The sequence below is a fragment of the Ailuropoda melanoleuca genome, chromosome 8, assembly GCF_002007445.2.
Source record: "Ailuropoda melanoleuca isolate Jingjing chromosome 8, ASM200744v2, whole genome shotgun sequence".
NCBI classification, from domain to species: Eukaryota; Metazoa; Chordata; class Mammalia; order Carnivora; family Ursidae; genus Ailuropoda; species Ailuropoda melanoleuca.
This window is the reverse complement of record NC_048225.1, coordinates 123,832,782-123,844,708: the sequence shown is the minus strand read 5'-3', so window position 1 is coordinate 123,844,708 and position 11,927 is coordinate 123,832,782. Positions and strand designations below refer to the sequence as shown.

The following is an 11,927-nucleotide window of genomic DNA, read 5'->3' as shown; positions in this document are numbered from 1 at the left end:
TTTTTTTATTTATTTATTCGACAGAGATAGAGACAGCCAGCGAGAGAGGGAACACAAGCAGGGGGAGTGGGAGAGGAAGAAGCAGGCTCACAGCAGAGGAGCCTGATGTGGGGCTCGATCCCATAACGCCAGGATCACGCCCTGAGCCAAAGGCAGACGCTCAACCGCTGTGCCACCCAGGCGCCCCTACAACTTACTTTTTGCACTCAGTATTGGGTCACGAGCATCCGTCCACTTCATAATGTTCATTTAAGTTATCACTTTAAAATCCGTTCTGCTTTTGAAGATACTCAAGCTAAGTTACAAAACATAAATGGATATATTTAAGTATGTGTATAAAGTTAGCACTCAACATAGGCTCCTCTACATTGGAAACTTTTTGAATTAAAAAGTAAAGAAATGAATGACTTTGGGGGAGTGTCTGTGTGGTTTAATGTCCAGATACGGAGGTGCTTGCTTTAGAATTCCCTGGAATTCTGGGGGTGGGGGTGGATGGCGGGCGGGGGGCTTTGAGCTGCTGAGAGCTGGGAGAGAATGTTGGAAGAGCTTGGACAAGACAGTCTCTGAAGAGGCCAGGGCACAGATTCCAGGCCAGGCCCCCTTTCCTCCTGAGGTGAGGACCCTTCTCTTGCAGGCCCTTGTTTAAAATGTCCCAAATGTGATACCCAGGCCTGGCTGGCCTAGACTCCAACCAAGGGTGAATGAATTTAAAGCCGACAGCTCCTCTTTCTTCTGGGGCTATAAAATAGTTTCCTTCTTTTTGAGGATGGTTTCTCCACAGTGGAAGTCATTCATTGCACACGTCTTCAAACATTCCCTTTTTTTCCTGGACCCATCACCGGGACTGATCCCAGTACAGCTGATCTCTCCAGCAGCAAACTTTGCCAGCTCCTTCTCACCGGTACACAGGGAGAGGGTTGACCAAGAAACCCGGTTCATAAGCCAGGCTGACCTCTGCATCCTGACTCCTGCCTCCCTCTTCAAAGTCTCCCTGAGCTTCCAGAAGGGTTCTCAAGCCCTCTGAGGAGAAACAAGCCACTTACGGAGCATGGGTTTTTGTTCCTCTTTTTAATAAATTGGTTTCCTTTGAATTAGGCAAATAATATATTACACAAAAGTCAACTTTTAAGTTCCTTTAATAAACTACTGAAGTTTAATGTTGTATCACATACTCTTAAGATACTGCCTTGGTTAGTGTAGCAGGGAGTGTCTCTGCCTGCCACCTGGGAGACTCCGGTCCCATTCCCCAACGGGCAAATGACAAAGACGTTTTGTTTTCTTTTCCTCCACTTCCACATTCATGTCTCGGAAAAGTCTCCTCCTTTTGGCATACTGTGCTTTTCCAGTCGGCCTCTGGGACAATGCCCCTCTGGGGCGGGAGCGAGCGTCAGGGACGGGTCTCAAGAGCCGGGTATTTCCCCTACAGCTCAAGCTCCTCCCCCTTCCAGGCCCTGCTCCTCAGAGGAAGGTGACTTGGTAAAGGTGGGGAACCAAAACAAAAGAACACTGGGTTCAGCTAGCTGGTTTCGCTTCGTTCAGTGTCACAAATCCAAGCATGGAAAAGGACTTAGTTCAAACAAGTGTGCGACAGAAAACAAAAACAAAACGACAGTACTTTGCATTGGCCGGGAATCGAACCCGGGCCTCCCGCGTGGCAGGCGAGAATTCTACCACTGAACCACCAATGCTCACAGCAAGTGCTCTCTGGTGCCATCCTTTAACTTCACCGGCTTCCCTAGCTGCGTTCCATCACGGGAATCGGGTCCTTGTTGAGTCACCATTTGGAAACTAGGGCCTTTATGTTTTAAGACAGAAAAACGTTACGACTCAAAAAAGAACAACAACAACAAACACCTATTGGAAGTCCTGGCTCTGAGGCCACGTCTCTATTCGCACGGGGACAGGCTTTCGGCTTTCCCGGCTGCAGGCCTCGGACCACCCTCTTGAACCGTCCAGGCGGAGCATTGGTTCTCTCGGGGATTTGCGGCCTTCAGTGGCTTCCGACCGCGCTTGGAACCGGCCGGGAGGAGCCGAACTTTCCCCGCCGCTGAGCCAGAGGCGGGTGGCCTGCAGGCGGCGCGGCGGCTGAGAATGACAGGCTGGTGGAGGCCGAGCCGCGCGGCCCCAGTCCCGCAGGCTCGGGCGTCCGACGCGTCCCGGGAGCGCGAGAAGCCAGAGCGACGGCCGCCCCAGCGAAGTGGCCGTGGGCACCGACCCGGGCTACACGCGCTCGTGCGTGGGCATGGGGCGGCGCGGCCGGGTGGCCACCGTCGCCCACGACCGGGGCACGCGCCCCGCGCCCCGCTAGGCGGCCTTCCCTGACCCCGCGCGGCTGGGGCGCCGGGCCACGTGGCCTTCACCCACCCGGCGCCACGAGGGTGAGGGTAGCCGAGATCTCCGCGCACCACCCGGTTGGACGGCACGCGGCTGATGGCGCGCAGGTTCGCGGGCGCTGAGGTGCACGCGACCCGAATCACCCGCCCTTCCGGGGGTCGAGCGAGGGCGGCAAGGCCTGGGTGCGCGTGTCCTACCGCGGGCAGGACAAGGCCTGCTACCCCGAGGAGGTCTCGTCCACGGTGCCGGGCCAGGGGAAGGAGACAGTCGCCGCGCGCCTGGGCCAGCCCGGGGTGGGGGGTACGCCGCGAACGCCGTGCCCGCCTGCCTCAACGACTCCGCAGCGCCAGCCCACCAATGACGCGGGTGCCATTGCGGGGCGCAACCGGCTGGGGATCATCAACCTCCCTCGCCAACCGGCTGACACGCGGGGCGCCAGGGAGCCAAAAGTGCTCGTTTTCGACCTGGGTGGGAGCACCTTCGACGTAAGGGTCCCCGCTGTGGACGCCGGTGTCTTCAAGGTGCCTGAGGCTGGAGACGCTTGCCCGGGCGGAGAGAACTTCGGCGACAGGTTGGTGAGCCACTTCATGAAGGACTTCCGTGGGAAGCACGGGGAGGACGTGAGCGGGAACAAGCAGACCCTGCGCAGGCTTCGCACAGCCTGTGAGAGCGCCGCGTGCACTCCGACCTCTTGCACCCAGGCCACCCCGGAGATCAGTCCCTGTTTGAGGGCGTGGACTTCGACACGTCCATCATTGGAGCCTGCTTTGAGGAACTGGGCTTGGTTCTTTTCCGCAGCGCCTTGGACTGGGTGGAGAAGGCCAGATCCGTGACATTGCCCTAGTGGGCTGCTCCGCCCGCATCTGCAAGGTGCAGAAGCTGCTACGGGACTTCTTTGGGGGTAGGGAGCTGAACAAGAGCATGAACCCCGATGAAACTGTGGCTATGGAGGGCGGGGGTTGCTGTGCAGGTGGCTGTGTTGATCGGAGACCAGTGTGAGAAAGTGCAGGATCTCCTGCTGCTGGACCTGGCTCACCTGTCCCTGGGGCTGGAGACAGCATGTAGGGAGATGACCACGCTGATCCAGAGGAATGCCACCATCCCCACCAAACAAGATGCAGACTTTCACCACCTACTCAGACAACCAGCCTGGGGTCCTGACCCAGGTGTATTAGAGTGAGGGGGTCATGACCAGAGACAGCCACTTGCTGGGACACTTTGAGCTCATTGGTATCCCTCTTACTGCACATGGAGTCCCCCAGATCAAGGTAACCTTTGACATTGATGCCAATGGCATCCTGAGTGTGCAGCCACTGATGGGAGCCCAGAGAAGGCTAACAAGATCACCATCCCCAACAAGGGCCGGCTGAGCAAAGAGGACCGTGAGAGGATGCTTTGGGAGGCTGAGTAGCGCAAGGCTGAGGATGAGGCCCAGAGGGATGGAGTGGTTGCCAAGAACTCCCTAGGGGCCAGTGTCTTCCATGTGCAGGGCTTGGTGCATGCGGAACGCCTTAGAGGCAAGATTTTTCAAAGAGGACAGGCACAGGGTACAAGACAAGTGACAGGGAGTTCTTGCCTGGCTGGAGCACACCCAGCAGGCAGAGGAGTGTGAGCGTCAGAGAGGGAGCCGGAGCAAATCTGTCATCTCACCTTCTCTAGACCCTATGGAGCCCCTCGTGTTCCTGGGGGTAGTCATTGTGGGGCTGAAGCTGGCCAGGAGTCCCCAGTGCCCGCCTGACATGAAGGAGGTGGATTGAATGGCCCCTCCTGACAAGTTCTCTGTGCCGGTCAGGGCTGGGCTTGTGCGCCCTCTAGACTTCTGTGACCCCGGGGTGAACTGCTGGAATGGGAGCGGAGGGGAATCTTTCTCCCAAGCAGGGAGCCTTCTTCTCAGTGTGTTGTATAACTGAGGTCTGTGTCATTACACTTTTTAAAATCCTCTTCTCCCATTTCAGACAGGCAGCAGTAATTGTTGTTATTATTAAAGATTTTATTTATTTGAGAGAGAAAGAGAACTAGCAGGGGGAGGGGCAGAAGGAGAGGGAGAAGCAGGATCTCCCCTCAGTGGAGAGCCCCACACAGGGCTCGATCCCAGGACCCTGAGATCACGACCTGAGCCAAGGGCAGACGCTCAACTGACTGAGCCACCCAGGTGCCCCCAGAAGTAATTATTATTAACATTTGTGTGGCGGTTCAACATCGCTTTTACCTACTTTTTCTTTTGTTACTTGCATATATGAATTTTGTTAATATATAAGGATTTTGTGAAATACAGATCTAAGTAAACTTTCAAAACTCCTCCTTAGTTTTCATTCCAACCAATTAAATACATAAAGAGGCAAGGCTTTCAGAAGCAGAAGATGTTGGGGTCACTGTTGAAGGAGGGATATGAACAGAACTCACAAGCCTGTGTATGTGATTTCCACAGACGGAAACAGGGTAAGGAGAGTTTCAGGCAGACATGTTGAGGCAGTAGTAGAATCTGAGGGCTGACAGGAGAGAGCTGTGAGCTATCGGCTGGAAAAGTTAGGGCGATAGAGTTGGAAAAGTGGAGAAAGGAGAGAAACTTTAAGTCCCAGCAAGGTTCCCCTGTGTGACCCTAAGATTAAAAAATCCTATATTGGGATTCTAGTTTGTCTAGTGTCCTAATACCCTGAGAAATCATTTCTATGCTAATTAGCTGTCTCTCATCAAGTGACCTTGTCCATTGTTCTTTTATTTTTTTATTTTTTTTTAAAGATTTTATTTATTTATTTGACAGAGATACAGCCAGCGAGAGAGGGAACACAAGCAGGGGGAGTGGGAGAGGAAGAAGCAGGCTCACAGCGGAGGAGCCTGATGTGGGGCTCGATCCCATAACGCCGGGATCACTCCCATAACGCCGGGATCAGGGTGGATCACTCCCATAACGCCGGGATCACACCCTGAGCCGAAGGCAGACGCTTAACCACTGTGCCACCCAGGCGCCCCCATTGTTCTTTTAGAGAACAAGCTCCAGTCCTGGACCCTGGAAATGTAGTTTCTCTTGACTCTGGAGAGAGTACATCAAGCGGTGTGATTAAAGTCACTGTTGATCTTATGTGTGAGAGAAATAGCATGGGCCCATCTGGTTTCTGCTGATGGGTGATGATGATGATCATGATGATAGTAATAATAATAGTAATAATAATAATAATAACGATAATATTGGAAACAGACTGCTTAGGTTTTCAGCTCTGTTCCTTTATATATGGTGCAAATTAAACTCTCTGAGGCTCGGTCTCACTTTCTATGTGGGGGAGGGGATGATGAAATAGGACCTATCTCAAGATTGCCAAGAGGGTTCAATTAATTAACATGCGTGAGAAGTGACGAAGAACGTTAGGCATACAGCATATGAGCAACGAATAGTAGCTATTGCTGTTTATCTCAGTTGAGTGTCAACTATGTAGCAGGTATGTCACATGCATAATCTAATTTAATCCCCACAGCAACATCCCAGGGTAGTAGCTCTTTTGGAAGAGGAGGATTCTGAGGTCCAGAGAGGTTAAACACTTTACTCAAGGTCACATAGCTATTAAGTGTGTGTGGGAGGGGGGTGGCTTGGAACTGAGAATCCTGTCCTGCCTGATTCTAGAGCCTGCGCATTGTCACCTCACAAACTGACCCCAACTCTACTTATCATCAGAACTTCCCCCAGATGTTGTGAAATTGGATATGTTATTTCTGTAGGACACAGTTGGATGCTGAGCCCTGAGAGAAAGTGTGTATTTTATTGCATTATTTACGTGATTCACGAAATGAGTATGTGCTTTTTACAGCAAACGACTGAAGCTGGGAGGTCTCAGGCTCCATTGTACTGCCAGTTGAGTAAATGACACTACGAGAGCAAGGATAGACTTGCATGAGTTAGTTCCCAGTTAACCCAGTTCACACTATCTCTCCTATGAGCAAGGGAAGATGCATTTTTATCTCAGAAATGCAGGTGGGCTTGGCTAGAGCGAGGCTATGTTAACAGTAGCTAAGGGTTGTCTCTAGTGGGTGGAGAGGGGGTTGCAGAAACAACCCACTCCTCCTGTACCTGTCATTTCACATTTTAAACTGCTCTCTTTTCCTGCATCCGGCCTACATCCTGGGCATCCTGGTTTCACGTTGAAGGAAACTGTCCCCCCAAAGAAGACATTGTGTACACATTCTATAGTACACTTTCCCTTTCCTGAATTTCCTCCCAACTTCCAACATGGACCACCCAACCTGTTTGTACTTCTCAAGAGGAATGATGGTTCTTGTGTTGCCTGGTGAACTGCGGGCCCTGGGGCCTCAACCCAGCCAGACCCCAAGGAGTCAACGAAGGTTCTTGGCCTTGTTGCGAGAATGAATTCAAGGGCAGACAACACAGCACAGTGGATAAGTGGCACAAGTGGGAAAGTTTATTAAAGTGAAAAGTACACTCTTGAGATATGAGAGCAGATATGAGAGTGGCCAAGTGAGGGGGGGGAGGAGGGGAGAGAGAGAGAGAGAGTGCCCACCCAGGAGCCCTGAGTGTAGGTTTGGGTTTCTATCTTTTATTCACAGCTGTTAACTAGGGGACAGAATATTTATTACTTGGGGCAGGAAGCAGGGTTTCCGAGCTTTTTCTTCCTTATTTGGTCAGGGGTTTCCTGTCATGGCATCCACCATCTTGGGCCTGTCTGGTTTGATCTGGCTTCTTGTGGAAGGCCTCTAACCTTCCCATAGCGGCCGTGGCTTCCTTGTTGCTGGCTTTCGGGTCTCCTGTTGGAACCTAGCTAACTGCCTATTCATAACACTCGCAGGGTTTACACAGTTTCTTAGCATTTCAACAACATACATCTCCTTCCCTCTTTAAAAACACATATAGGGTCTAAGAAGGAAAGTTTTCTTGTGCTTAGTTGTGAAAACATTTCAGACCCTCTCATCTGTGTTGTATCTATTTTTCCATAGAAGGATTTAAACACACGACTTCATCTACTTTTAAGTGACTGTTGTTAACGGTTGTGTCTTTGGGGACTGTTTCTTGTATAATAGGCATCTTTAAAGAACAAAATCTCAACTGAGTCAATCTGCAGGTCTCATTGGCTTGAGTAAGTGATTCAAGAATTGGGCACTATCCCATCTAGCAAGTAAAGGGGAGCTCCAAGGCCCTGTTCAAAATGGAAGGTTTTTAAAGGAAGAAGGGTGGGGCAAGGAAGTTATTAGCAAAAGAAAAGAAAGGATTGTTCCAGACAAGGTCACCTTCCCTTAGGGGTAAGGGGGGGGGTGGGTGTCTTACCTCCTCTTCCTTTGGGGGATGGAGAGGACCCGTGTGAGGGAATACCTCATTGGTGCTGACTAGAACATCCCTGACTGACTGGTTAAGACTATATTTCTTGGAGAGGTCGAAACTGCAATTAGGTTAGGCATTTTCAAGAGTACCGATCAGGTATTTGGCAGATTGTCCCTCAATTTGGGTTTATCTGATGCTTTTCATTACACTGAGGTTTTTGAGAAGAAGGCCACTGGGTGAAGTGCCCGTCTCCACGTATTTGATCGGGGGTATGTGATGGCAACAGGACGGGTCCCTGGTGATGTTCACCTTGATCATGTGGTTAAGGTCAACTTTATTTTTTTACCCGTCTCTCTTACGAATGTGTTGTCATTGTCTTTCATTTAGACACAGTTTTTAATTTAACTTTTGATCTTGTGTTCTAATCACATTGTCTGACATATGTGAGCGCTCAGCTAATACTGAGTAAAAGGTGCCTTGGTGAGAAGCAAGGGAAAGGATATTCCAAGTTCAAGATCAACCTGTGCAAAGGCACCTAAATTAGACAGACCAGGGCTTCTCAAGCTTTCATATAGACATGGATCACCTGGAGATCTTACAAATTTCAGATTTGGTAGGTCTGAGGTGCAGCCTGCAATCCGCATTTCTAATAAGCACCCAGGCTCTCACCTAAGCCTCCCAGCAACTCTGGATACCTTATACTGCAGGCAGACTTCCCAAGGTCAAGGCCTAATAAAGAACTAAGAATGCAGTTTGTTTGGCAGACTCTCCCTAACTGACCTGAAGATCCTTCCATCCTCACCATCCTCACACTTGTGAACCTCAAGCATTCAGCTTCTTCATCTTGACAATTCTATCCTCCTCCCAGAAGGGCCACAGGATTTTTTTTCATAACCAGTTCCAAAAGCATCTTACTTGTGATCCTCAGGAAAAAGTAGCTCTTGAAACAACATACTCCCCAGGTTTACCTTTCCTCTGTGTTACTTTTCCTGATTTGTTCTGTTGACTTCCTTTCCTGGGTTTTGGTGACCCAGCAAACCTACCGAATTAGAATTGGTGGTGGTGTTAGAATCAGCAGCTGGTTAGGTTTTAACCCAGTGCCTGGATGCCAGCAAAGGAGTCAGGGTCAGCTATCAGGAAAGTCAGATATCTAGCCTGGTAGCATTCTAAAACTAAAGCCACAAGAAAGTCAGATCAAACCAGACAGGCCCAAGACAAAGAAGTTCTGAGACTGACCATGTAAGGGAGAAAGGGCCGGAAACGCTGTCCCAAAGAAATCTCCTCCCCAACCAATAAAAACTCTACCCTCTGGTTAACAACTGTCAATAAAAGATAGAGACCCAAACCCTAGGCCCAGCTCTCCCTCGAGCACTCTGGCTCTCATATCTCTAGAATGCACTCTCTTTAAATAAACTCAACCACCGTCTGGTCTCTCCTTGAATTTTTCTCTTGCCATAAGACTGAGAGCTTCCAGTCACAACCCAGGGACTGACTGGCTGGGCAGAGGCCTCCAGGCCCAGGGGTCTCCCCAGTCCACCCTGCAACAGCAGGAGTGGGTCAGGCAAGATAGTGGAAAACGTGAGGCCTCCCAAAGTTTGACACTACTGTCTGAGCATTAGAAGACTCGGGCCAAGTTAGCAAATGAAAGGATCTGAGAGCTTTGCCTTGTTTAGTCGGAGAAGACTTTGATACCGGCCTGCTCTAGTGTGCTGGGCACATTAGAAAGGGCTCAAAATATTTTTTTCATAGTTAGGTATAGATCTCAACTGCTTCCTGTTTTCAAAAACCAGTCTCCTGCGTACAATATAGAAAAAATAGATTCAGTCCCATATTCACAGTGAAGCATAATATTCATATATAGATACGCAGGACAAAAAGGTGTCGATTAATCAATACTCCTTTCTCCATGAATTCAATTGTATATGTTGGTGGAAAAAAAGTTAAAAAAAAAACAAACAGAAAAATTCAATGCTTTGTCAAGTGGGATTCGAACCCACGCCTCCAGGGGAGACTGCGACCTGAACGCAGCGCCTTAGACCGCTCGGCCATCCTGACGCGGAAGCCCAACGTTTTCTTATTTCATTTTCAGATTAACCCACAGTGTTGTTTCATGACGTCACGTTATAGCGATGCTGCGTTTATTGTTTTAAATAAAACTAGAACTCTCCCTGGGGTCCTTGGCAAAGTACGGAGGATAAAAATGTCTCTGACTCCTCCTTCCTACTTCACCATCCTAAACTGTAAAGATCCATTTTTCCTGGCGCCTTTTCCGGCCGGTCTCCCTTGCACCCTCAGCCCCAAATCGCCGGTACCGAATCCCACACCCAGCGATCCAGGGCTGGGGCGCGCCAGGCGGCGGAGCTGGAAGTGCGGTTCAGAGCAGGCGGAGGTGAAAATCTCCGGGCCAGGCGAGGCTTCAGCTTTCCCGCCGTGTTCCGCGAACCCTCTCCCCATCGCCCCCGCCGCCTCCGGCCTCCGTGGCTGGGTGACGGGCTAGGAGTAAGATCGGGTTCCATCCTCGCGAAGGGAAGGCTCCGTGTGCCTCGGGATCATAGAACGCCAGGGTCAGAAAATTTGCGGCCTTTACTTTTCTTATATATGAAATTTTGAAACCTTACAACATCAGCGTTGGTGGTATAGTGGTGAGCATAGCTGCCTTCCAAGCAGTTGACCCGGGTTCGATTCCCGGCCAACGCAAGCTGTACTTTTCCAAGGAAGAACGCGTGGGGTTGCTTTTTTTTAAACCCTGAGCCCAAACTAGGAACTGCGGGCGCTGCTTCTTCTCGCCCCGCTGGTCTGTCGCTGAAGAACCCGTTTCCCCGCCCAGCTGCGTTTGGGCGGTGTTCGCCTCTGACCGCTTTCCTCTCTGCGGTTCCTTCCCGCCTGCCTTTAAGCGCTTCCACCTGCGGAGGAATCAACCCGTCTGGGTTCAGAGTCTCCCCGGCCGGCGTGCAGGTGCGAGACGTCCTCCCCGGGGCCCTGCGGGGGACATTAACCGGTGCGCCCGAGGAACTGCACTTGCAGGTCTACGTCAGTAAGCAGATCCATTATCTGAAGTCAATAAATGGAACATTTGAAAAAGATGCCCAATTTAGCTACTGGAGAAAGTTTAAGTACGGTCGGAGCAACTTGGATATATGAATCCACTTTTTCAACTGTAAATATTATGAAATCTAAGTACGGATTAAGTTTGCAAATGAAAATTTAACGCCCGAGATGAAAAGTGCTGTGAGTGTACAATACATACTGGTTTGAAAACTAAGTACGAAGAAAAAAACCTATGTATTTTTATATTAGTTACATGTTGAAACAATATTTTGGAAATCTTGGGTTACGTAAGATGTAGTATTAAAATTATTGCATGTTTCTTTTTAATGTGGCTGCAAGAAATTTTAAATTACACGTGGGACTCTCATCTTGTCGGTTGTAACGTGCCAGTCGAGGCAGTAAAGGCACAGTGTTGCCAGCAGTCAGCCTTTTTTCAATGGAAGAAATTGGCCCTGCAACTTTGAAGTAACTTCCTAAAGAAAGATTTTTAAGGCGGGTTTGCCGTTTTCCTCGTTAGTATAGTGGTGAGTATCCCCGCCTGTCACGCGGGAGACCGGGGTTCGATTCCCCGACGGGGAGGCGCACAAAACATCTTTTTGTCTCTTCTTGATCTACGTTCTCGCTTACTGCAGAAACAAAAGGTATTCCTCAATAATTTTAGGTTCTCCCCATGATTATGGTTGTCACATGTGAATTTGTTTGTTGGATGATGGGCAGGAGAACTGGTGGGTGCGGTTATTTTGACCCTGGTTCTTAACCCTGCAAACAAGTTTCCACCTAATGGACCGCCGAAGAGGCCTGCCACTACGTGTAACTTCTTCCATCCCCATGATTTCTTGCTGCCACTGGAAGAGAATTCCAGGATCCAGGCTCTACCTTGAGCTTTGTATTCCAAATTTTCACTCTCCTTCTTGCCGTCCCCCACACCCATGTCTTACCAGGCGCTCCTCCTTTCTTTCTCCGGGGTATATCTCTATCCAGCTGTGGCCAGCCCACGTTCTCAAAAGTTCGCGTTGTTTCTGCTGCCTTATGACAATCAAGGTGAGGAAACAGAAATGGGCTCTAGTCTGACAATCGTGTCCTTTCATCACTAGGCGGCTGTTTGCTTTAGCGCCAAGCCCTTTTTCTCTGGGCTTCGGTTTCTTCATCTGTAACGTGGAGAAGCAGTTTTGAGACCCTTTGGGGCTAAAGTCCTTTGAAGTTGTGCCCTGCACTCGCAGCTGGCGCACAGTGTACGCTCATGCTTTAAAAGATACTATCTTTCCTGAATATAAGAGGAAGA

The 11,927-nt window shown here is 50.0% G+C and overlaps 1 protein-coding gene and 4 non-coding genes across 5 annotated transcripts; 3 read left to right on the top strand and 2 right to left on the bottom strand.

Moving 5' to 3' along the window:
- Positions 1 to 1,617: 1,617 nt before the first annotated feature.
- TRNAG-GCC lies at positions 1,618 to 1,688 on the bottom strand. The gene has a single exon. It is a non-coding gene; the product is annotated as a tRNA-Gly (tRNA).
- Positions 1,689 to 2,095: 407 nt separating this feature from the next.
- HSPA6 (heat shock protein family A (Hsp70) member 6) lies at positions 2,096 to 4,362 on the top strand (the record flags this gene model as incomplete). Its single annotated transcript, XM_034667260.1, is given in 10 exon segments — positions 2,096 to 2,349; positions 2,394 to 2,461; positions 2,464 to 3,048; positions 3,051 to 3,152; positions 3,155 to 3,288; positions 3,290 to 3,448; positions 3,450 to 3,639; positions 3,642 to 3,865; positions 3,867 to 3,945; positions 3,948 to 4,362. Coding segments are annotated over 10 exon segments (1,920 nt in total), but the record flags the coding sequence as incomplete, so codon positions are not given.
- A 5,209-nt stretch (positions 4,363 to 9,571) lies between these two features.
- TRNAL-CAG lies at positions 9,572 to 9,652 on the bottom strand. Its single transcript has one exon. It is a non-coding gene; the product is annotated as a tRNA-Leu (tRNA).
- A 570-nt stretch (positions 9,653 to 10,222) lies between these two features.
- Positions 10,223 to 10,294, top strand: TRNAG-UCC. The gene has a single exon. It is a non-coding gene; the product is annotated as a tRNA-Gly (tRNA).
- An 858-nt stretch (positions 10,295 to 11,152) lies between these two features.
- Positions 11,153 to 11,224, top strand: TRNAD-GUC. The gene has a single exon. It is a non-coding gene; the product is annotated as a tRNA-Asp (tRNA).
- The last annotated feature ends 703 nt before the right edge of the window (positions 11,225 to 11,927 follow it).